Raw genomic sequence first — 25,231 nt, forward strand, 5'->3', positions numbered from 1 at the left:
CTCAGGGTGTCCTCCTCGAGATCATGGTAGCTTGGCTCAGATGGCAATTGTTGCAGTCTGGCTATTAAATGTACCCCTTTGGTACTACTTACAGGCTCCTGGCTGCTCACACTGTTTTTTTAATAAATGGCATTTCAACAACAACAAAATCAACAATATACATAACAAGAAAAAATATAAACATAGTGCAAATTCCACCTCCCTCTCCCACAGGCCTTGTCATTACTTACCCCCCCCCCCCTAACCTACGCTAACCTAACCCACTCCCCCCGCCCTTTCTGCTGACGATTAGTTCTCTGCGAGGAAGTCGAAGAATGGTTGCCACCTCCAGGCGAACCCCAGTAGAGACTCTCTCATGGCGAATTTAATTTTCTCCAGGCAGAGAAAGCCAGCCATGTCTGAAAGCCAAGTCTCAGATTTCGAGGGTTTTGAGTCCCTCCATGCCAGCAGTATACTCCTCCGGGCTACCAGTGAAGCAAAGGCCAGAACATCTTTCTCTTCCTGGATGCCCGGATCCTGCGATACCCCAAAAATCGCCACCTCTGGACTCATTGCCACCCTCATATTTAATACTGTGGACATGGCGTCAGCAAACCCCTGCCAAAATCCCCTCAGTTTTGGACATGCCCAGAACATATGGACATGATTCACTGCCCCCCCCCTACCCCCTGCACACTTCGCACACCTATCCTGCACCCCAAAGAATCTGCTCATCCGGGCCACTGTCATGTGAGCCCGGTGAACAACCTTAAATTGGATCAGGCTGAGCCTGGCACATGTTGCGGTAGTATTGACCCCTCCTAACACGTCCACCCAAAGGCCCTCCTCTATCTCTTCCCCCCAGCTCCTCCTCCCACTTTCGATTCAGCTTGGTTTGCATCTCCTCACTATATATGTCCGAGATGCTCCCCTCCCCTATCCATCCTCTAGAGACCACCCTCTCCTGAATCCCCCTTAGCAGCAGGAGTGGGAAGGTTGGTACCTGCTTCTGCAAAAAGTCCCGTACCTGTAAATATCGGAATTAATTTCCCCCCGCCAATGCAAACTTCTCCTCCAGCGCCGTCATTCTCGGAAAGCTACCTTCCAAGAACAAGTTCCCCATCGTCTCAATCCCCGCTCTCCACCAAATTCGGAACCTCCCGTCCATCCTCCCTGGGGCAAACCGATGGTTGTCTGCTCACACTGTTGAATGCTGCCTGTGTCCTTTGAATGCTCAGAAGGCCTCTGGTCAACCCTCTACACTGCTGCTTTTATCAGGTCAATGGCCCTTATCAGGTCTTCGAAGATTTCCATCCTCTGCTTTTGAAATTGAGTGGTTAAAAAGTCCACTAATTGTGCCGTAGACCTTTGGTCCAGGAGCACAGGCTCTGGGCTCGCCGCCATCACGCCTTTCACTCGGCTCACCAGAGCCTCGCCGTCTGTCAGCTGCCATTTCCGCCCCCACCCCCGTTATTCTTTGATGGATGCATGTCGGACCGCTCAAAGTGTTTGCCGGCACCTTCACTGAATGGAATTGACTTCAGGATTGCGTTCGAAAGTTTGATCAGGACTGTTAGGTAAAAAAAATTCCCCGCGCGGGAACCACCACGTCAACGGTCTTCAACCACATGGCTGCCACCAGAAGGCATTGTACACTTATCATTAACCACACCTGCGTCCTTTAGTGGGGATCTTTAGTCTTGAAAAGGGTGAGAAAATTGTCTGTCAGCTTTAAGACAATTTGCTTTTTGTCCCCTCAAATTTTGATCATGAATCCATTAACACATCTCGAACATCAGATATGCCAGATTTTGTTTAAAAGATGCAGTGATGTCCTGAATTGGTAAACTGTAGATCCACTGATTTTAGAAATACAATGCCTTCTCAAGTACCATGTCCAGTTTCATTTGTGCCTTTTCGTTAGAAGGCTTGCTCAGCAGCAGGGGTATCACAGTGGAGACTGCAACTGCACAAATTAAGTGGCTTACTCCAGCTATTTCACATGGGATCACCAATCTTTTCAGTGACCTCAATGTGATGTCATCCCCAAACATTAAATAAGTGCAACTTCCAGACTCTGACTTTACTTCAACCCTTACTATTGTGTTAATCTGAATAACATTTTAACCAATCTATCCCAAATACTGTTGAGGTGAAATCACTATCTATCACAAAATTCAACTAATGCACTTATTAACAGACTAAAGTCTCTTGTGACTAGTGTCATAATATACATCCAGGTATATGATGGTGTGCAGACAGGCAGTGATTGACACACAGGATGACCAGTGAACACACAGAACACAGCAGCCAATCACCAGACAGGACACGACCACTATAAAGCCAGAGGGCACTAGTTTTCCCGCTCTCTTGGGATGCAGCCTCTGAGACAGTCAGAGCTCGTGAGCAGCAACCAGAACATCTACCATGTGGTAGCAAGATAGTCTGGTCAGGTTAGCCTCAGGTCTCCAGTCAACTCAGCATAGTGACAACCCACAGTTAAAGCATGTATTATAGTTAAGTGTTCAATAAAATCGAGGTGCATTTCTTCAAGTGTTGGAAGCCTGTCTCTCTCACCACTACAGTAAACGCAGTCCTCGTAGACCCAGCTTACCCAACGCATCAACTAGGACAATTTCTCAGACTATTGTCTTCAACCATGGAATTCTCTGTGCCAGGAGTCGCTTTGAAAAACCTGTTCTTCTGTTTTAAGCAGTTCATTGCATTATGATCTTTTGCGTCACATCGGAATCACCTGTTAACTGTTCTCTGGGCACTTCTGGGGTTTATTTGTTTGTTATTGCAGCTCCAATCCTGTCATCTGCACGACCTGCAAAAGTGTCTTCATCCTCATTCCTTTGAGATGTGACTCTTCTGTTGTAATGACACCCACTCCCCATATCTGAAAGATCTCAAAAGGCCAGAGTCCACAACCTCTGTGCCACGGGGCAGCACGGTAACACAGTAGTTAACACAGTTGCTTCACAGCTCCAGGATCCCTGGTTCGATTCCCGGTTTGGGTCACTGTGTGTGCGGAGTCTGCACGTTCACCTCGCATCTGCGTGGGTTTCCTCCGGGAGCTCCGGTTTCCTCCCACAGTCCAAAGACGTGCAGGTTAGGTGGATTGGCCATGATAAATTTCCCTTAGTGTCCAAAAAGGTTAGAAGGGGTTACAGGGATAGGTGGAGGTATGGGCTTAGGTACAGTGCTCTTTCCAAGGGCCGGTGCAGACTCGATGGGCCGAATGACCGCCTTCTGTACAGTAAATTCTACGAATCCAATGATTCTATGAAACTGCAGCATGTCCCATTTCCGCCATCAAGGCAGCTGGAAATAACTGCTTCCCCAGGAATATTTTCTCAGCAGCTGGCATTTGATGTAAAAAGGTAGATTTTTCGAATGCCAGTAACCAGCAGGCTATCCATATGCATCACTTTAGCACCATCAGAAATTTAAATGCGAGCACCAAATAAGGAATCTCCAAACTGAATTTCTGAAATCTTTTTATAGAACCTGTATATTGTCCTGTAGAATAACAGTCCATCTCTCAAAACCTATCAAAGTCTCGCCATGCCTTGTAGGCATCTAATAGATCATCTTTCTTGTAAATTTTATCTGTAAAGCTTAATAGAAGATCCAAATTTTCATCAGTGTTCTTCTGACAGACATAGAATTATTTTCTCTTCAAAGGGTGGAGTGTATGTGAACCTCTCTTCCCCAGAAAGCAGGGGGGGGGGGCAGGGTCATTGAATATTTTCAAGGCAGAGGTAGCTAGATTCTTGCCCAACAAGGGAATCAGAGGATTTTGGAGGTTAGTAAGAGGTTGAGGCTGGTGTTGAGGCCACAATCAGATCAGCCATGATCTTATTAAATAGCAGCGGATCAAGCTACAGCAGCCACATACGTCTGATTTTATCTTTGCTGGGAATAGACAATGCTGAGGCCATATCTTGTTTTCTCTTTGGAAAGGATGTGATCCGTGTACACATATCCACTTAATATGTCCACTGATCATAAGATTCGGATTCAGAGAACCTTGCTGGGTAATATCTCGACAATTTACACGTGCTTCCAGCTATGATTCACAAAAGTAACTCTGATCACAATCCTCACAGATTTTTCTTTTTACAGCACAGGCAGAGGCTATTTGGCCTGTCACATCTGCACCAGCTCTCCACAAGAGCAATGTATCTAGTGTCACACACCCCTTCCCCTGTATCTCTGTACATTCTTCCCTTCAAAATCTCTCTCCAATTCAGCCTGCCTCCAACACACTCTTAGGAAGGATGTGGAAGCATTGGAAAGGGTACAGAGGAGATTTACAAGAATGTTGCCTGGTATGGAGGGAAGATCATATGAGGGGATGAAGGCTAAGAGGGGACTTAATTGAGGCATACAAGATGATCAGAGGATTAGATAGGGTGGACATCGAGAGCCTTTTTCCTCGGATGGTGATGTCCAGCACGAGGGGACATAGCTTTAAATTGAGGGGAGATAGATATAGGACAGATGTCAGAGGTAGGTTCTTTACTCAGAGAGTAGTAAGGGCGTGGAATACCCTGCCTGCAACAGTAGTGGACTCGCCAACACTAAACGCATTCAAATGGTCATTGGATAGACATATGGACGATAAGGGAATAGCGTAGAGGGACTTTAGAAGGGTTTCACAGGACGGTGCAACATCGTGGGCCGAAGGGCCTGTACTGCGCTGTCATGTTCTATGTTCTATGTTCAGTGTATTCCAGATACACCCAGTCCGGAAATATTTTTCCACATGTTACCAGTGTTTCTTTTGCCAATTACCGTAAATCTGTGCCCTCTTAATCTTGATTCTACCATCAATGGGAAGAGTTTTCCCCCCTCTACTCTGTCCAGACCCCTCATGATTTTGAATACCTCCACAAAAACCTTCTCTCAATCTTTCCCTCCAAGGCAAACAGTCCTAACTTCTCCAATCTTCTAACAGAATTCTGTATGAAAAGAAAATCTTAGTTTCTAACTTTAACCTTTAGGTAATTATCCGCTGCCACCATGTTAGTTTATTCTGAAACCAGGCGTGAAGTAAGAAACTAAATATCAATCTTTTACTTGCTCCTCCAGAAGGCAACATTATATGTTTGCCTCCTCTCTAACCAACACCCTGTGTTGCAGAAGTCTCTCTTCATATACTGCAACCAATAAAATAAACTAATTAAATTAACAGCTGTTATAGAGGCACGACAATCATCGTTGGTTTCAATCTATCGATCTTCCATCCATCAATCTTTCATCCATCATCAATCTTTCATCCACCCTGTGTAGCCTTTTTTTTTTAAATAATTTTTATTGAAAAATTTTGTATTTATATAACAACAACGAACTGCAATAAAATACCAACAATAACAATAATGATAACAGTCATAAACATTCGCCCATCGTCAATTAACAACAAAACATATTAACAACAACTTAAATGAACACAATATTAAGTTAAATAACCATAGAAAAAATAGAAACAATAATAAAGAACCCCCCTTCCCCCCCCCCCCCCCCCCCCCCCCACCTCCCCCCTGGGTTGCTGCTGCTATTGACCAAGATACCTATCTTTGAGCCAGAAAGTCCAGAAAAGGCTGCCACCGTTTATAGACCCCTTGTACTGATCCTCTCAGGGCAAATTTGACCCTCTCCAATTTTAAAAATCCCGCCATGTCACTGATCCAGGTCTCCACACTTGGGGGCCTCGCATCCTTCCACTATATCAAGATCCTCTGCCAGGCTACTAGGGAAGCAAAGGCCAAAACACCGGCCTCTTTCGCCTCCTGCACTCCCGGCTCCGCCGCAACTCCAAAAATCGCGAGTCCCCAACCTGGTTTGACCCTGGATCCAACCACCCTCAACACTGTCCCCGCCACCCCCTTCTAGAATTCTTCCAGTGCCGGGCATGCCCAGAACATATGGGCATGATTCGCTGAGCTCCCCGAACACCTGGTGCACCTGTCCTCACCCCCAAAGAACCTACTCATCCGAGTCACAGACATATGGGCCCGATGCAGCACCTTAAATTGGATGAGGCTAAGCCTCGCACATGAAGAGGAAGAGTTGACCCTCTCCAAGGCATCCGCCCAAGTCCCATCCTCTATCTGCTCCCCTAGTTCCCCCTCCCATTTAGCCTTCAGCTCCTCCACTGACGACTCCTTCACCTCCTGCATTACCTTATAAATGTCAGACACCTTCCCCTCTCCGACCCACACCCCCAAAAGCACTCTGTCCATCGCCCCCCGCGAGGGCAGCAAAGGGAACTCCTCTACCTGTCGCCTAGCAAACGCCTTTACCTGCAAGTATCTGAACATGTTCCCTTGGGGGAGCCCAAATTTATCTTCCAGTTCCCCAGGCCCGCAAACCTCCCGCCAATAAACAGATCCCTCAATTTACTGATGCCCACCCTTTGCCACCCCCTAAATCCCCCATCAGTGTTCCCCGGGATGAACCGATGATTTCCACCTAATGGAGCCTCCATCGAGCCCCCTGTTTCCCCCCTATGCCGTCTCCACTGTCCCCAGATTCTTAGGGTCGCTGCCACCAACGGGCTCGTGGTATACCTCTTAGGAGAGAGCGGCAACGGCGCCGTTACCAAGGCACCCAGGCTCGTACTTCTACAAGACGCCATCTCCATTCTTTTCCACGCCCCCCCCCCCCCCCCATCACCCATTTACGCACCATTGACACATTGGCCGCCCAATAGTACCCCAAAAGGTTGGGCAGCGCCAGCCCGCCTCTATCCCTCCCTCGCTCCAGGAAAACCCTCTTCACTCTCGGAGTCCCATGTGCCCACACAAAGCTCAAAATACTGCTAGTCACCCTCCTAAAGAAGGCCCTGGGGATAAAGATGGGCAGGCACTGAAAGAGGAACAAGAACCTCGGAAGCACCGTCATTTTGACGGACTGCACCCTCCCCGCCAACGACAATGGCAGCATGTTCCACCTCTTGAACTCCTCCTCCATCTGATCCACAAGCCTGGTGAAATTATGCTTGTGAAGAGTCCCCCAGTCCCTGGCCACCTGCACCTCCAGGTACCTAAAACTCTCCCCTGCCCGCCTAAGCGGGAGCCTACCAATTCCCTCCTCCTGGTCCCCAGGGTGCACCACAAACACCTCACTCTTGCCTAGATTTAGTTTATAGCCTGAAAAGGTCCCAAACTCAGCTAGCAGCTCCATCACCCCCGACATCCCTCCCACCGGGTCCGCCACATACAATAGCAGGTCATCAGCATACAACGACACCCTATGTTCCTCCCCACCCCGCACCAAACCCCTCCACCTCCCTGAATCCCTCAACGCCATCGCCAACGGTTCAATTGCCAATGCAAACAACCAGGGGGACAGGGGGCAACCCTGCCTGGTCCCTCGGTAAAGCCGGAAGTACTCCGACCTCCTCCCATTCGTGGCCACACACGCCATCGGGGCCTCATATAGCAGCCTCACCCATCTAATAAACCCTTCACCAAATCCAAACCTCCCCAACACCTCCCATAAGTACCCCCACTCCACTCTATCGAAGGCCTTCTCCGCATCCAGCGCCACCACTATCTCTGCCTCCCCCTCAATCGCCGGCATCATGATGACATTCAACAATCTCCGCACATTCGTGTTCAGCTGCCTTCCCTTCACAAACCCTGACTGGTCCTCGTGTACAACCCCTGGCACACAGTCCTCTATCCTGGTGGCCAGGATCTTTGCCAGCACCTTAGCATCTACATTAAGGAGAGATATGGGTCTGTATGAACCACACTGCTAAAGAAATCAGCGCCCGCGACATCGTCAGGGGCAAAGTCCCCCCTTCCCATGCCTCATTAAGTGTCCGCACCAGCAAGGGGCCCACTAGGTCCACAAACTTTTTATAAAACTCCACCGGGAACCCATCCGGCCCCGGCGCCTTCCCTGACTGCATCTGCCCGATCCCCTTAACCAGCTCCTCCAGCTCAATCGGCGCCCCCAACCCCTCCACCTGCTCCTCCTGCACCTTCGGGAAAGATAGCCCGTCGAGAAACCTCTCCATTCCCCTCCTCTCCACCGTTGGCTCCGACCGGTACAGTTCCCTGTAGAAGTCCTTGAAGACCTCATTCACCTCTACCCCCTTCCGCACCACATTCCCACTCTTATTTCTCACTCCAGCAATTTCTCTAGCCGCATCCCGCTTGCGGAGCTGATGAGCCAGCATCCTACTCGCCTTTTCACCATGTTCATACACTGCCCCTTGTGCCTTCCTCCACTGTGCCTCCGCCTTTCTAGTGGTCAACATATCAAATTTAGCCTGCAGGCTGCACCTCTCCCCCAATAGTCCCTCCTCTGGTGTCTCCGCGTACCTCCTATCTATCTCCAGCATCTTCCCCACCAGTCTATCCCTCTCACTCCTCTCGCTCCTCTCCCTGTGTGCCCGGATGGATATCAGCTCCCCACGAATCACTGCCTTCAGGGCTTCCCAGACCATCCCCACCCGGACCTCCTCCTCCGCCAACAACCCCACATCCAACCGCCACAACGGGCGCTGGTCCCGCACCTCCCCCATCTCCAACTCCATCCAATGCGGAGCGTGGTCGGAGATTGCAATGGCCGAATATTCGGCCTCCTCCACTCTCGGAATCAGTCCCCTACTCACCACGAAGAAGTCTATCCGAGAATAAACTCTATGTACATGGGAGAAGAAAGAGTACTCCCGTGCCTTCGGCCTCACAAACCTCCATGGATCCACCCCTCCCATCTGGTCCATAAACCCCCTCAGCACCTTGGCCGCTGCCGGCCTCCTACCCGTCCTTGAACTGGACCGATCCAGTGAAGGATCCAACACCGTATTGAAGTCCCGCCCCCATAATCAGACCTCCCGCCTCTAGATCCGGGACACATCCCAGCATACGCCTCATAAAGCTTGCATCATCCCAATTTGGGGCATACACACTAGCAAGTACCACCTTCTCTCCCTGTAGCGTGCCTCTTACCATAACAAACCTACCCCCTTATCCGCCACCACCTCCGATGCCTCAAACAACACATTTTTCCCCACCAGAATCGCCACTCCCCGGTTCTTCACATCCAACCCAGAGTGGAAAACCTGCCCCACCCACCCCTTCCTCAGACAGACCTGGTCCGCCACCTTCAGGTGGGTCTCCTGAAGCATTGCCACATCTGCCTTTAGCCCCCTCAGATGAGCAAGTACCCTAGACCGCTTCACCGGCCCATTGAATCCTCTCGCGTTCCAGGTGACCAACCAGATCAGAGGGCGTCCCGCCCCCCTCCCCCGTCGACTAGCCATAGCCCGTCGACTGCCCGCCCCAGGCCAGCACCCCCCGCCCGACCCAGTCCCCACAGCGACAACACTTCACCTCTGTCCCCCCGGCCCCCACCAGCTCCTTCCTGACCCTGCCAGCAGCAACCCGGTATTCCCCTTTCCCCCTCTCCCTCCCCCCACAGGCTAGGAACCCTCCTAGCCATGAACCGTCCTCCATTGTACTTCCGTGGGTCAGCTAACTTCTGCTGACCCCGGAAACTCCCGCCCAAAACCCGAACCCTCCCAAAGTGGGATCATCCCCCATCCTGTCACTCCTCAAGGCATCGCTCCAGCGCGGGGAAGAACCAGTTAAGGCCCCCCCCCCCCCCCGTCATCATCTCCACCCCCCAGCCCCGCAGCGCGGGAAACCAGAGGAAAGCCCGCGCTTTCGCACTGCCCCACCACACCCTTCTGACACAGCTCCCAAATAGCAGCCCCACTCCATACCCCCAACCCGATGTAGAATACAACAAACCCCCCCCGACCCTCCCCGCAAGATACAAAACTCAAACAATGCCCCACAACAAAAAACTGAACAACACCCCAATAAATAACCATATCAAAATTACAAAAGTACAGAAAAAACACAGCAACAGCAGAAACCAGCGATAAAGTATTACAACCGACCCCGCAACCCCCAACCCCTATTTCGATTCCAGCTTCTCCGTCCGCACGAAGGCCCACGCCTCCTCCGGGGAATCAAAATAATAATGCCGCTCCAAATAAGTTACCCACAGGCGCGCAGGCTGCAACATTCCAAACTTTATTTTCTTCTTATAGGGCACATCCTTCGTCCGATTAAACCCGGACCGCCGCTTAGCCACCTCCGCACTCCAGTCCTGGTAGATCCGTACTACCCCATTCTCCCAATTGCTGCTCTTCACCCTCTTGGCCCAGCGCAGCACACACTCCCGATCACTGAACCGGTGGAACCTCACCAGCACCGCACGCGGTGGTTCGTTCTCCTTAGGCCTCCTGGCCAGTACTCTGTGGGCTCCCTCCAGCTCCAGGGGCAGATGGAAAGATCCTGCCCCCACTAGCGAGTTTAGCATCGTGGCCACGTAGGTTGTCAGATCCGACCCCTCCAGCCTCTCCGCAAGGCCCAAGATCCTCAGATTCTTCCGCCTCATGTGGTGATCAAGCTCCTCGAAGCGGTCTTGCCACTTCTTGTGCAATGCCTCATGCCCCTCCACCTTACTCACGAGGACCACGGCCTCCTCCTCTCGTTCAGCGGCCTGCGCCTGCAACGCCTGGATGGCAGCACCCTGGGTCGTCTGAATCTCCAAAAGCTTTTTATTAGTTTCCTGCAGAGAGCTCAGCACCTCAGCCTTAAGATCGGCAAAACAGCGCAGGAGAGCAGCTTGCTGCTCCTGGGCCCACTGCTTCCACTCCTTTGGTGCACCGCCGGCCGCCATCTTGGAATCCTTCCCCCATTTTTTCTGGGGAGATGCTGCCGTTTTTTCCCCCTTTCCATTCCGAGTTCGAGTCATGAAATGCAGAGAAAGTCGATCACCACACCTTCTCCCACCGGGAGACGTTGAAAAAATTCCGTTTTGGGCTCTAAAAAGAGCTGAAAAGTCCGTTTGAATCGGGAACTCCCAAATGTGTGGCTTCCTACGTCATCGCCGCCACCGGAAGTCCCCACCCTGTGTAGCCTTAACCATAATAAGATTAACATATTAACAAAAGAAGGGAGAGAAAACTTGCTTATAAAATGTGGCTGTTGAGCTCAGCATATCCCGAAGAGGGCTTAATTCACGAAACAACAACAATTTGAACCTGTGTGGTATTGACAATGAAACATACCTGAACACTATTATTAGCTATTATTGCTGCAAGTATTCATTTAAATGTAGCAGTCATTGCCAAGTTAGGTGAGTAGTTACTCTCGGGTGAGATGAGGTATGGGGGATATCAGTATGACTAAAAGATGACAGCGCTAATTTGAGAAAAAGTACATGAGACTGCGGAGAGAAAATGCCCTGCCCCCCAACATGCAGAGGTTCAGTTTCCTTTAGGCAACTGTCACCCAGAAAGATCCTTCTGATTAAGAAAGTCACCAATTGAATCGTACAGCTTCCAAAGAGAAACTGAATGAAATAAGTGAGTTTCAATTACAACTTTTACTTTGTATATTCATGTCCTGTGAATCAGTTTAACGGTTCATATTTGGCCTTGTTAAGTGTCTTCTCAAACTACAATTGTTTTGGGTTGATGCTAGCAAAATGGTATTTGTGGTCAATACGCCCTGCAGCCCATGGGATCATGTTGACTTTCCTGCCCTCTGTTGCATATTTTCGCACCTGATTTTCCACTTTCTAACTCATTACTTATGCATTAGTGAGGAGCTCTTCAGTTCTCGTGACCGGGCGGGCAGTGATTGTTCCGCCATGCCGTGACCTCATGGGGTCAAAGGTTCTGGCACAATCATTCTGCTGTGATCAGCATGTCCAAATAACTCCTCCATGTCTGAGTAGTATTCTTTGAAACCCATTTCATCTTCGTTGGCTTCTTCTACCACGAGTTGATTCGTGTTGAACTTTGCGACCGTGTCGCTGATGCTGTGATAAGCATATCCGACTGACTCAGCTATGTCTGAGTAGTATTCTTCGAAAACCAAATCATCTTGGTTGGATTCTTCTACCATGAGTTGATTCGTGTTGAACTTTGCGACCGTGTCGCTGATGCTGTGATAAGCATATCCGACTGACTCAGCTGTGTCTGAGTAGTATTCTCCGAAAACCAAATCATCCTGGTTGGATTCTTCTACCACGAGTTGATTCGTGTTCAACTTTGCGACCGTGTCGCTGATGCTGTGATAAGCATATCCGACTGACTCAGCCATGTCTGAGTAGTATTCTTTGAAAACCAAATCATCTTGGTTGGATTCATCTACCACGAATTGGTTCGTGTTGTGCTTTGCGACCGTGTCGCTGATGCTGTGATAAGCATATCCGACTGACCCAGTCAGGTCTGAGAGGTAATCGTCGAAAAACAAATCATCTTTTGTTGTTTCGGAATTCTTTTTGTTCGCTTCACTGTGTGTGGTGAAGGCAGCTTTTTCCAAGGTTTTGTGCAAGTTGTTTTTCACTGTTGGTTTAAGTTCAGGCGTTTTTCTGTGTTCTGAGGCAAGAAAATTTGGTTTTACCACTTTAAGTGTCTTGTTTTCAATTTTCGGGCATTTCCCTTTTAAGTGGGCGTGGTCAGGATTCTCAGACGTCATGACGTCACGCGTTGGAACGACTTGCACATGCGCAAATCGGCTTTCTTTCCTTGTGCGGTTCGGTGTCCATTGCGCATGCGCGGCTTGCGCATGCGCATGACGGTCCGCGACGAAGACTTTTTTTGACTGCGCATGCGCGGCTTGCGCATGCGCATGACGGTCCGCGACGAAGACTTTTTGTGACTGCGCATGCGCGGCTTGCGCATGCGCATAACGATCGGCGCCGCGATCTTTTGTAAAATGCGCATGCGCGACTTCCGGTTCCGGCGAATGCGCGACTTCCGGTTCCGGCGCATGCGCGACTTCCGGTTCCGGCGCATGCGCAGACGCGATTTGTAGTTCTTTGTTTACCATAGACTGCAAAATGTGCTCCGACGCCATTTTATCGCGGATTTCAGCGTTTTTTCTTTCTAAAAGTTGTAAGTTACCTTTTCTTTCCGATCTGGACTGGATTTCAGCGTTTTGGCTTTGTGAAAAATTCCTGTTATTTCTTCTTTTTGATCTGTACTGTGCATTCGCGATTTCCTGATCTTTTTGTGATTTTTTAAGTTTTGCATCACTCAGTCTCTGTGCAGGTTGGACTGTGAGCATGCCTTGCTGTTCAAATTTCTCACAGTATTCTTCAAATTTGTTTAGTAGCGTTTGTAAGCTGTTCCTGTCTTCACCTTTTGAGTATTTAAATCCATTATACACTTTCCTATTGACAGGCCCTTCGATGAGAATTGTTATTTTAATTTTGTCTGAGGCTTCTGCAACATCATTAGCTATGAGATAAAAATCGAACATTTGTTTAAACCTTTTCCAGACATTTCTTACATTACCAGTCGTGTCCAGCTGAGGTGGGTATCCATGCCACATCCTCGAATTAGCGATGTCTTCCCCAGTCGAATGTCCAGCAGGAGATCTCCATGCCATTCTTGGTTGAGATTTCCATGCCATTTTGTGCTTTCTGTATCTGCAGCTGAGTTGTCCTGTCGTAAGCGTCTGAAATCACTCCTAGGTACCATGTGTTGTTCCTCGTGTCTTAATAAAGCTCGCAGTCTCAAGTGTGGAGAAGATGCTTTATTGTGGGTTTGTTCAGTTTCCAGAGCTCGACCTAGAACTACCTTCCAGTGCTAACTACCAGCTTTGCCTGCTGTGTCCTGCTTATCAGCCCGCCTGCTGTGAAGAGTCTGTCCTCACTTCCTGTCCTGATGTATTTATATGGCTCTCCCGTGCTCCCTCTAGTGGTCGCTCAGTTGTGTTGCATCTGGTTAACTTGTGATCACCACAAGGTGTATGAAGATAGACCAAACATACCAAATCCTTTACTCCATGCTTTACTCCAGAGAGTGAGACCTCTCTGGTCAATGAATACAATTGAGCAATCAGTGGTAGTTCCCTGAACTATCTTCCTCCATTTACAAGGCAGCAATGCATTCTCCATTCTCTTCCCATCCTCTGCTAGTCCTACCTCTGACTTCCCCATCTTCCACCACTACTCCCCACAGCCCTGTTTCAGTCTGCCCCATCCCTACTTATATTGATTTCCGTGCCCAGCCTTGGAGCTGCTTATGATACAAGCTCCCGGAATCTCACAGCTGTTAAGGAAGGTAAAAGCAGCATCTACATACCTCAAAGTCATTGACAAAGTGAAACTCACCAGGTACATGGCACACACACACGGTCAGGAAACAAACCATTCTAATTATCCCCTGGTGGGACACTTAATTTAGAGAGGAGAGGTAATACCAGCGTGTTGGGCTTTTAATGAGCATTCACAAGATTCAAATGAATGCAAATGTAGTTCCTGACATAGATCAGCGGGAAACCCGACCCGCCTTGTAAATACGAGAGGAGAATTAAAAAAAATATAATTAAGAGTACCCAATTCATTTTTTCCAATTAAGGGGCAATTTAGCGTGGCCAATCCATCGACACTGCACATCTTTGGGTTGTGGGGGTTAAACCCACACAAACACGGGGAGAATGTGCAAACGCCAGATGGACAGTGACCCAGAGCCGGGATCGAACCTGGGACCTCGGCGCTGTGAGGCAGCAGGGCTAACCCATTGCGCCACCATGCTGCCCCAAGAGGAGAAAATTATAAATTAATTTTCTGCCGGCAAGAAGCTGACTTTTCTCATCACCCCAAATTTAGGGCTCTGGCCCACCATGATTCCCACTGCCGGCGGGAGCAGAAATCTCCAGAGATTTTAACTTACTCAAAACCCATCCACTTTAGAGTTATAATGGGCCCAGAAACCCGTGGTCCTTTTTACTAAATCTGCCAAAAATGTTCGTCTTACCCCAGAATTGCAGATCAATGCTGCATGTGTTCAGTTACCTAACCATGACAAGCAATGTGCCACACCCACTACTCACCCTTTTCTACCTGGAACTGGCACATTCTGGGTATCTGGAAGTATCAGCTCTACTACCAACCCTGCCATGCATTCTGGTTAAACGGGACAGGGTGGGAGGGGAGGATGTGCAATGAATTAGCAGGGGCCTAGCTTAAAACTTTAAGAATAGCTACTCATTTCTTCCAAATTACCCTATTTAAACACACAACCCAAAAACCCATTCCTCCAATTTCATATTGTGATGCCACCACATTATTTATTCAGCACACCCATGTCACTTGTCATGCTAACCTTCACCCACCTTGCTGCATCTTCTTACCAGAGGAAATGGTGCAGAATACCCTCTGAGAATAAGGTAATGGATCACATAGCAAGGCAACCCACCCTTCTCGTGTGAAACAAGGGTACAGTGCCAGATTAGTGAAGAACTAAATAATGTTTTAGAAAATGTGGGAAGACTGAGCCATGGAGCTTGAAAAAGCCAGCAGAGTGAAAAGTGGATGATGATGACGTGTTGAGGCTGAATAGTAGGCTGCCTAAGGCTTCGAAAGGGCAGTCACAGAACGTGCCTGAAAAGAAGATTTCTCAAAGGATATCATATCTATTTGGAAACACTGAGGTTACAGCCTGGAGATGTGCAACAACTGACTTTTAGGCCTGTATCACTTAATTGCAGCAGCATTAGGGAATCTTTTGTTCCTGACATCGCTGGGACGTGTTGCAATTTCATTGGAAATTGGGCACAGCAACAATATATTAATTCAGGCTGTCCCCATTTTGCAGCTGAAAGAATAAATGGTCCTTTCCTTCCTGTTGGGCCTTTGCTATAAAAGTGCTCCAGCTTGCTGTATTATTTCTTTGGAAACGCAAGTTCTTCATCTTTCACAAGTCCAACTGGCAGTAATTTCTTTACATTTAATAATTCCAATTTAACCTTACGTTTTTAGGATTTCAAATTTGGTTAAAAGGCCCACCATTTCAACTGCATTAGTAAAGTTTAGAGACTAATCTTCAAATGTATTATGATGTTAGCCCATTAAAAGGGCATGATTGTCATTGTAAAATGTAAATTGGCTGCATAGTAAATGTGGTTACAAGAAGATAAGGAGTGTATCTCCTAGTTATTTCTTCTGATATAATTTCTTGCAATACATAAACTGATGTATTTTGACCTATGATCCATTTCTTCAGTTTAAAGGAATTGCCTGCAGCAGAAAGTGACGACTGTGGAGATAACAGGTTCACACGTAGTACAAACACAATGGAACGCGTGGAGAAATTAGAAATCATATTGGGGAAAGAAAAAGTACAATGTTCAGCTCTGGTAGTAGGTAAGAACCTCACTATATCTTTTCAATAAACTGTGGAAGATTTTTTTAATGAGCTACTTGATACAGAACCTAATTACTCCAGCTGAGGGAACATGCTTGCAGCCTGTTCTGGTAACAAGTGACTATGAGCGCGATCTACTGGCCACGTTGTGCCTGTAACCCGGCGCATCGTTGCCAGTAGATGCCGGGAGAACCCACTCACAGAATTTACCCGGCTCGCCTCGGGAGATCTAACGCGGTCTCATGAGATGTCGCGATGTGAATTCCGCCCATTCTGGACGGGAATCACTTTTCGGCAAAACTGTATATTCGAGCGAGACAGCTAGTCTCACTCTAATATGCAGTTCCCTGAGGTAATCGAGGCATTGGTATCTATCCCCTTCACCTCGGAGACCTCGGACAAGTGCCGTTCAGTACTGCCCCTCACAAATGGGGATCAGACAGAATGACACTCGTGGGAGTCTCCCAAGGGAATGGAGGCCCCCAGATGCATGCCCTCTGGGTAGAGTGGTACCCTGGCACTGCTGGTATCACTTGGGCACCTTGGAAGTGCCACCTAGGTGCCAGCCTGGCACTTCCAAGGTGCCCAGGTGGTATTGCCAGCTTGTACAGTTAGAGGCGGCACAGTGGCACAGCACTGCGTCATGGCGTCAGGGACCCTGGTTCAATTCCGGCCTCGGGTGAATGTGTGGAGTTTGCACATTCTCCCCATGTCAGCTTGGGTTTCCTCCCACAGTCTAAAGATGTGCAGGTTAAGTGGATTGGCCATGCAAATATTACCCCTTAGGGTGCGGTTACAGGGCGGGGGATTGGGTCTAGGTAGGGTGCTCTTTCAAAGAGTTAGTGCAGACTCGATGGGCCGAATGGCCTCTTTCTGCACTGTCTGATTCTATGATCAGTGATGTACCCCCATCCTGCTCCCAAAGGTTTATCTGTGCAGATGATATTTGTTGTGGCATACACTCAGTCTCAGGCTTACACTGAGCCCAAACTTAACTGCTGCTCACACAGGTTGCTTTTACAAATGTCAGCTAGTATTGGCTTTTTAAAAGGCTGCACTCTAATTTCTAAAAAGCAGCCCATTATGAGCTCTATTTTTGCCAGTGGATTCTCCAATGGCTATGCAAATGACTGATTGAAGAACCTACAGTGGAAATAGCTCTGCAATGCATTGGCAGGTACTACTCATCTCACATTCATAGGAATGTTGTGCAACCCAAGCTTAGGGATCACCTTAATCTCAAAGAATTTAGAGAAGTTGGTGATGTGTAGATAAATTCAATTGAGAATTAGAAAAATAAATGTGAAAGGGCTGGTTGCAGCACCCATCTGTAATGTTACCATCCTCCAATTTCTTTGCAGTTATAAAAGAATAAGATCCAAATAAGTTCCAAGGTATAGTACATATTTCTAGATGAATCTGAGCCAGGCCTATTTGGCCGCGATCCTCCGAAAGGGAGCCAAACAGCCGATGCCGGAGTGAAACCCGGAGTGTTTCACTCCGGCATCGGAGGCCGCTCCTCGCCCCCTATTCTCAACACACACCCCCCCCCCCCCCACCCCCCGGGGGCTAGGAGCAGCGGCGCATGAATCTCGGGCGCCGGGCCTTGACGCTTCCGTCAAAGCGGCGCGCCGGGAATGACGCAGCCGCGGCGCCAAAGTGACGTCAGCCGCACATGCGCGGTTGCCGTCTTCCCCTCTACTGCCCCGCAAGACATGGTAGCTTCATCTTGCGGAGAGGCAGAGGGAAAAGAGTGCGTCTTTTAGAGACGCCGGCCCGACGATCGGTGGGCACCGATCACGGGCCAGACATCTCCTGAGCACTCCCGTGGTGCTCGATCCTCCCTCCGCCCCCCACAGGCCCCACAAACACCGGTCGTGCGCTGTTCATGCCGGCAGCGACCAGGTGTGGTTGGCGCCGGCGTGAACCGGTCGGTTTCGGCAGGCCGCTCGGCCCATCTGGGCCGGAGAATCACCGGTTGCCGTGAGAAACGTCGAGCGGCGATTCTCTGAGTGGCCTGTCAAAAAACGCGACACGCCATTTTTGGGGGGGGGGTGGGAGAATCGCGAGGGGGGTGCCAGGGCCCCCCCCCCCCCCCCCCCCCCCCACCCGGCCTGGGGAGCGGAGAATCGCGCCCTGTCTTTTTTTTAAGCAGGAGCTGTGTCTGTTAAGAAACTCCTCATCTTGACGCGAGCAGGTGAGTGGAATGCAAATAAATCCAAGTCTGATGGTATGGAATGGAGATTATACTCAAAGGGGACAATTCGTTGTTACTTGCGTCTTTAGAAACACTCTTGTCAGGTCAAAATTGGTTTGATTAATTTTTCGGTTTGACACTTTGTGGAAAGGATTCTCTTACTATGCAATTCTGCAAGGCTGACAAAAATGGGTGAGAGCAAAATCAGCACAAATGTAAACCTGGAGAACTAGCCTAAAATAAAAATAATACATGAAGCAAAACTGTTAATTGAAAATGAAAAAAATATCTGCAATCAGAATATTTTTTTAAGAAGCCTACTTGAACAAACTATGTCCTTGTGGAACTCCTCACACACACAATTTTTAATAGTTGGAGTATGACATTACTAAGCTTGGAAATAAAGGATTGCAACTCGATATTAAAAAGCGACTGATGCCTATAGAACTACTTCACAGCCTCATTATCTTCCACAAATTGGTAGAAAATCAAATGAATAAATACTCAAACGCAATTGCTTGCACATCAGTATTGATGCACCAAGGACTCCTTATTTAACAGAAAGGAGCCATGGGCTGCAATTAAAATTGAGCTGACTGGTGAGTAAGTAGTCAGAAGATGTATTGTCAGAAGTCCTTCTGAAGTGCATTATTTTCAACTTTACTTATCTAATGGCAAAGGTGAGGGTTTTTAAACCAGTTTGATCCCTTTCACGTCTTTGCGCCTTTTTATGACATATGCTCGTCCCCAAATAAGATGATAGATGGTGAGCTAATCCTACACTTCTACCAAACTGTAACTGGTCATTAGATAATACACAAGGTTGCCTCAGGGGAAGGTTATCTTCATATTTTATCCATCATTGTGGTTTTGGGAGAGAATGTGCAGTCAAATGTACCAGAATATTGCAGTACAAAATTATTTCATTACCATTAATACTGAAATCCCATATGGCACTATACAATTCCAGCCCTGTAATGAGAAACCTTTTAAATCTGTCATTTTCCAAAGCTTAAGTTCCTGCTTTACGCCAATTGATGATGAATGTGAAGACCATTGTTACTGATTAAAAGATGGAAGAAGGTTTAATCTCACTGATTTTGTGCTTCACTGTTCAGTCATAACCCGGAAAGCAATTGTTAAAGGATCTTAAAGTTGTTTTGCCCTACTTTTGGAAAGTGTAACACTGTTGTGCATTTGGTTTGTAGATAATAAGACATGTGAGCTTTCCCTCGGTCTTCAAACACTCCTGTCTCTCAAAGTAAGTAATATGTCTGTCTCTATTTTTAATGGCAACAGTTTCTCTTTTACTTTCAGTCTTTTTCCTTTTCTGTTCATCTGTTTAAAACAGAGTTGAGAAGAAACTACTTCTACCAAAGGGTTGTGAATCTGTGGAATTTGCTACCCAGAGTGCAGTGGATGAAATGAAAAATGAAAATCGCTTATTGTCACGAGTAGGCTTCAATGAAGTTACTGTGAAAAGCCCCTAGTCACCACATTCCGGCGCCTGTCCGGGGAGGCTGGTACAGGAATCGAACCGTGCTGCTGGCCTGTTTTAAAAGCCAGCGATTTAGCCCAGTGAGCTAATTTAAGGAGTTAGACAGATTTTTAATTGGTAATGGGTTGAAGGGCTATGGAGAACTGGCAGGATGGTGAGTTAAGGCCAGGATGAGATCAGCCATGATCGAATTGAACAGTGGTGGGCTCGAGAGGCTAAATTGCCTATTTCCATTCTCCCTGTGTCTGCGTGGGTTTCGCCCCCACAACCCAAAAATGTGCAGAGTAGGTGGATTGGCCACGCTAAATTGCCCCTTAATTGGAAAAAATAATTGGGTAATCTAAATTTATAAAAAAAAAATTGCCTATTTCTACTCCTAGTTCATGTGATTTTACCATCCCAGCTCTTGGTCTGCAGCACTGTAGGTAACAGCAGCCCACGCACAAATATGGGGCGAAATTCTCCCAAAACGGGAGAAATCGTCAAACTGCCGTAAAACCCGGGCGGGTTTTACGGCATCGCGCCCCTTCCCGACGGGGGACCGATTCTGGTCCCCCGTCGGGGCTAGCAGCCCGACGTCGGAGGCTCCGACAAGTCGGGCTTAACGAAAATCGTTAAGCCCGCTTGTCGGACTTAGCGCCGGCTGACGCGTCATATGACGTCAGCCGCGCATGCGCAGGTGGGAAGACTTCACCCGCGCATGCGCGGGTGACGTCATCGCGTTTTTGCACGAAACCCGCGCATGTGCGGTCCGGGTTGCCCCTCAGCCGCCCCGCGTATTGATACTGCGGGGCGGCGGAAGGACAAATAGTGCGCGGGCATCGGGCCCGCTGCCCGCGATCGGTGGGCACCGATCGCGGGCCCATGGCACCCTTGGCACGGCCGTGGTACTGCCGTGCCAATCGGTGCCATGGTTATTTTTTTCCAGGTGGTCACGACGTTTTTACGAACGGCAGGACCAGGTGTGTTTGCCGTTCGTAAAAAGGTCGTAAAGGGCTGGGACTTCGGCCCTTCTAACAGCTGTGAATCGCTGCCGGCCGTAAAAAAACGGCGGCAGCGATTCGTGTCGGGATTTCGGGGGGGGGGGGGGAGAATAGCGGGAGGGCGTCAAAAAAGTCGGGAAGGCCCTCCCGCTATTCTCCCACCCGTCGTGGGGGGGGGAGAATTTCGCCCATGGTGTTCATGATCAATAGGGGATTTCTTGATTAATATGAAGATCAGGGGTTTACAGGGAGATGGCAGGAAAATGGGGATGAGGAACATATCAGCCATGATCGAAGGGCAGCATGTTGCCACAGTGGTTAGCACCGCTGCCTCACAGCTGCAGGGACCTCGGGTCACTGTGTGGAGTTTGAATTTTCTCCCTGTGTCTACGTGGGTTTCCTCTGGGTGCTAATGTTTCCTCCCACTGTCTAAAGATGTGCAGGTTAGGTGCATTGGCCGTGCTAAATTGCCTCTTAGTGTCCAAAAGGTTAGGTGGGGTTACTGGGATAGGGTAGAGGCATAGGCTTAAGTATAGTGTTCTTTCCAGGGGCTGGTGTGGATCTGATGGGCTGAATGGTCTCCTTCTGCACTGTAGATTCTAGGAATGGCAGGGCAGACTCCATGGGCCAAATGGCTTAATTCTACTCGTATATCTTATACCTTATTTAATTTCTTTTGTTTCCATCTCTTGGTCCTGCTTTTGAAGATACCCGACCCAGAGCTGGTGTAGTGTAGAGTTACAGGGATAGGTATTCAACCTCTGCGCGCCCATTGTATTGGCTTAAAATGGATGCAACATGACTCATTTCTGGGACCAAAGTCTCACACCCATAGGACACCTGAAGCACATCAAATTTCATTGGATGATTTTTATTCCTAAGGTACTGGCTATCTCAAACCTCTTTGCTGTTTGATGTACTCCAACAAGTCTTCATATACATCTCTTTGGTATGTTTTCAACCCACGGCATTAATGAAAGGGATGAAATTGATGAAAGTCTACTTTATCCATAGCTTTTATCATCTTGTATACCTCAAATTGATCTCCTCATTCTTCTAAACTCTAGAGAGTATAGGCCCTAAACTGCTCAATCTCTGTTCATACAAGAAACCCTTCATCTCTGGAATCAACCTAGTAAACCCCCTCTGAACTGCCTCCAATGCCACTACATCTTTCCTCAAATAAATGGACCAAAACTGTGCACAATACTCAAGTGTGGTCTCACCAATGCCTTGTATAGTTGCAATAATACTTCCTTATCTTTATGCTCTATTCCTTTTGTTATAAATACCAACATTCCATTTGCTTTCTTCATTATCTGCTGTACCTGCATGCTAGTTTTCTGTGACTGTGGAGGGTAGTATGTGGCGACTGTGGAGGGTAGTATGTACCCACCATTTTTCCAGTTCAAACCTTCTTTGCATCAACTTTCTCCAACCTTGAGTGAATGGCGTCTATACACCACTCACCTTTGTTCTTCAAAAGCCTCCGCAAAATTAACCTTTTACTAAGCCTTCAGTTGCCTTTACTAATTGTTTTCCTATCAATGCTTGTTGTCCATTTTCACCTCGCACCTGAGCGTATTTTACTATGTTAAAGTTGGCAAATAATGCAATTGTCTCTCGCCATTACTAAAAGCAGATCAATAGCTCACAATATTTTCACAATATTGAGTATTTTCTATTTTTTTAAAACTGTATTTCTTACCCACAGTGTGTGATTGACTTGGAAAGAGGAGCACTGCTGCTGGGAAAGTCAGAAACACAGATACCATTCATCACTGAGTCAGGCCAGGACGAGGAGGAGGAGAATGATGAAGAGGAAGAAAAAGAGTGAAAAAGGACACTAGAATCTAGTGTTTTGAACAAAAAAGCTCACATGATAGATTGACATCATGAGGTTACCTGGTCTATTTCTTTTTCTGACCCCTTTTTGACTGCTGTAATCTTTGGCTTGTCTCACTACAGGAGTAAGCTGACTGAGATGAGGAGGGGACAGTTATGTAAACAGACCATCCTTTCTGACCACCATTCTCTCAAATCACCAAAAGATTGTTCCAATTTAGGTTTCTAACTTGTGTTGGGAATACTAGACATGTTTATTCTTTTATGCTGCTCCCAGGCTTGTGGACTGTGACATGAAATAAATTAGCGTTTTATACAATCGTTTCAGCAACAGGTAACAAAAATGTAATTTTAAAAATAAGTCATTTGAAAGGTTATTTCCTCCTAGGCTGTTTTGGGTTGTCCAGTCGAATGGTGTTAATGGTTCCAAATATTCCAACAGCCTAGGTTTTTGAGGAATAGATGATCTGGTCTTTTTGAGAAATGTTCATGTAACTTGAGCAGAAAGTCCCTGACAGAAGCATTTCCTATAATGGAAATAATCAACAGTAAATGTGGATGTATTTTTGAACGGAAACAAATATTTCTATACTATAGAGATTTGCATCAATTAAGCTTTAAATTTAGATAGAATATAGAAAATGATTCCTCTAAAATGTTCTATTTAAAACAAAAGAAACTTCCAATGCCCAGGTGCAACATCAATTGCCATTGCAATAGCTACGACCTGTCAAGAACTTGAGAGATGCTGAATGCTGGTTGCAGCATTACAACATTATTCAGTTCATCATCAGGTCAACAATCAAGAAGATTTTCCCTTGGTTCAATGATCGACAGAAGCATAGAAATTTTCTGTTTCTATAATCCTAAACTACAGTCAGTTTCACATAAATGAAGCTCCAACAAATAAATCCATTCACATTCGCTACCATTATAAGTAGTTCCAATGAATCAAATCATTTTTATTTCATTCACATTGTTTAGAATTCCAAATCTGGCCCCATTCATTCCCCTTTTTGGATTCCAGTGGTCAAATATTACGCCAACAGTGCTTAGCATTCCAACAGACACAATCTTATCCCATTTGCCCCCATTGTTCAAAATGAAATCATTGATGTATATATACCTTTATGTCCATTATTCTGACTCTTAACAAACATAGGAATAAAGAATCCCAGCAACCAGTGGCCGGGATTTTCACTGATATTGGGAAGGAAAAGAGGTGCTGAAGCTGCCATTGGCGACTTTCTCCACCATATAGTGCAGCATTTTACAAGTTCAAGTCACACTGGCAGCCTCTGATTTGCCCAACCTGCCAGCAACTTAGAAGTGCAAGATTTGGGGTGCCCTTTTTAAAGGCTGCCCCAGCATGCAGTTAGCATGCAGTGCATAGAATCACAGTGCAGAAGGAGGCCATTCAGTCCATAGACTACACAGACCCTCTGAAAGAGCACTCTACCTAGGGTCAGGCCCCACTCTATCCCGGTAACCCAACCTAACATTTTGGACACTTAAGGGGAAATTTAGCATGGCCAGTTGACCTAATCTGCACATCTTTGGACTGTGGGAGGAAATCTGAGCACCCGGAAGAAACCCAAGCAGACATGGGGTGAAAGTGCAAACTTCACACAGTCACCCAAAGCCGAAATTGAGCGCGGGTCTCTCGTCCTGTGAGTCAGCGGTGATAACCACTGTATTTGTAATGCTACATGTTTAGCAAAACAAAGAATAAAGAAAAGTACAGCACAGGAACAGGCCCTTCGGCCCTCCAAGCCCGTGCCGACCATGCTGCCCGACTACAATCTTCTACACTTCCTGGGTCCGTATCCCTCTATTCCCATCCTATTCATGTATTTATCAAGATGCCCCTTAAATGTCACTATCGTCCCTGTTTCCACCACCTCCTCCGGCAGCGAGTTCCAGGCACCCACTACCCTCTGTGTAAAAAAACTTGCCTCGTACATCTCCCCTAAACCTTGCCCCTCGCACCTTAAACCTATGCCCCCTAGTAATTGACCCCTCTACCCTGGGGAAAAGCCTCTGACGATCCACTCTGTCTATGCTCCTCATAATTTTGTAGACCTCTATCAGGTCGCTCCTCAACCTCGGTAGAAAATATTGCCGACTTAAAACGATATTTTTTGCACTCATCACCGAACCTGCCCAACGGGAGGGGAAAATCCCGGCCAGTGTCTCATTTGTCCAAATGAAAACAGTAGAAAATATTCTGACCGTTGTACATTTTTTTCTACATTACAGATGACATTAATCAACGTTAGACCTATTACCAACAAGTACAAAATAATGTTTTTTGTGTTTTGATTCTTACAGTAGTTTTTTTTTTGTCCTCATTACTGAGGTGTCCCTGGAGAACATGGAGTTGAAGTCTGCTTAGGTTCATTCAGCTGTTAGGAACTGTGAAATGGTTGACTTCTGGGTGACTTCCTGCCTTCCCTCTGAATAAAGTGTCTGATCTTGAATTGAGCTCAACTCTGTGATGCCATGTGTATGAAGCTAAAGTGGGGTGT

The 25,231-nt window shown here is 47.4% G+C and overlaps 1 protein-coding gene across 1 annotated transcript in view; it reads left to right on the forward strand.

Moving 5' to 3' along the window:
* The window catches only part of LOC119954745 (nuclear receptor-interacting protein 3-like), a 61,097-nt gene extending 36,672 nt beyond the window's left edge, over positions 1–24,425 (forward strand). The window contains exons 4-6 of the mRNA XM_038780282.1: positions 16,040–16,179; positions 19,586–19,638; positions 22,573–24,425. Coding sequence (XP_038636210.1) covers positions 16,040–16,179; positions 19,586–19,638; positions 22,573–22,695 — 316 coding nt within the window. The 3' untranslated portion in view covers positions 22,696–24,425. The remainder of the gene's footprint in view (positions 1–16,039; positions 16,180–19,585; positions 19,639–22,572) is intronic.
* The last annotated feature ends 806 nt before the right edge of the window (positions 24,426–25,231 follow it).

This window comes from Scyliorhinus canicula, chromosome 20 (assembly GCF_902713615.1).
Source record: "Scyliorhinus canicula chromosome 20, sScyCan1.1, whole genome shotgun sequence".
Classification (NCBI taxonomy): Eukaryota; Metazoa; Chordata; class Chondrichthyes; order Carcharhiniformes; family Scyliorhinidae; genus Scyliorhinus; species Scyliorhinus canicula.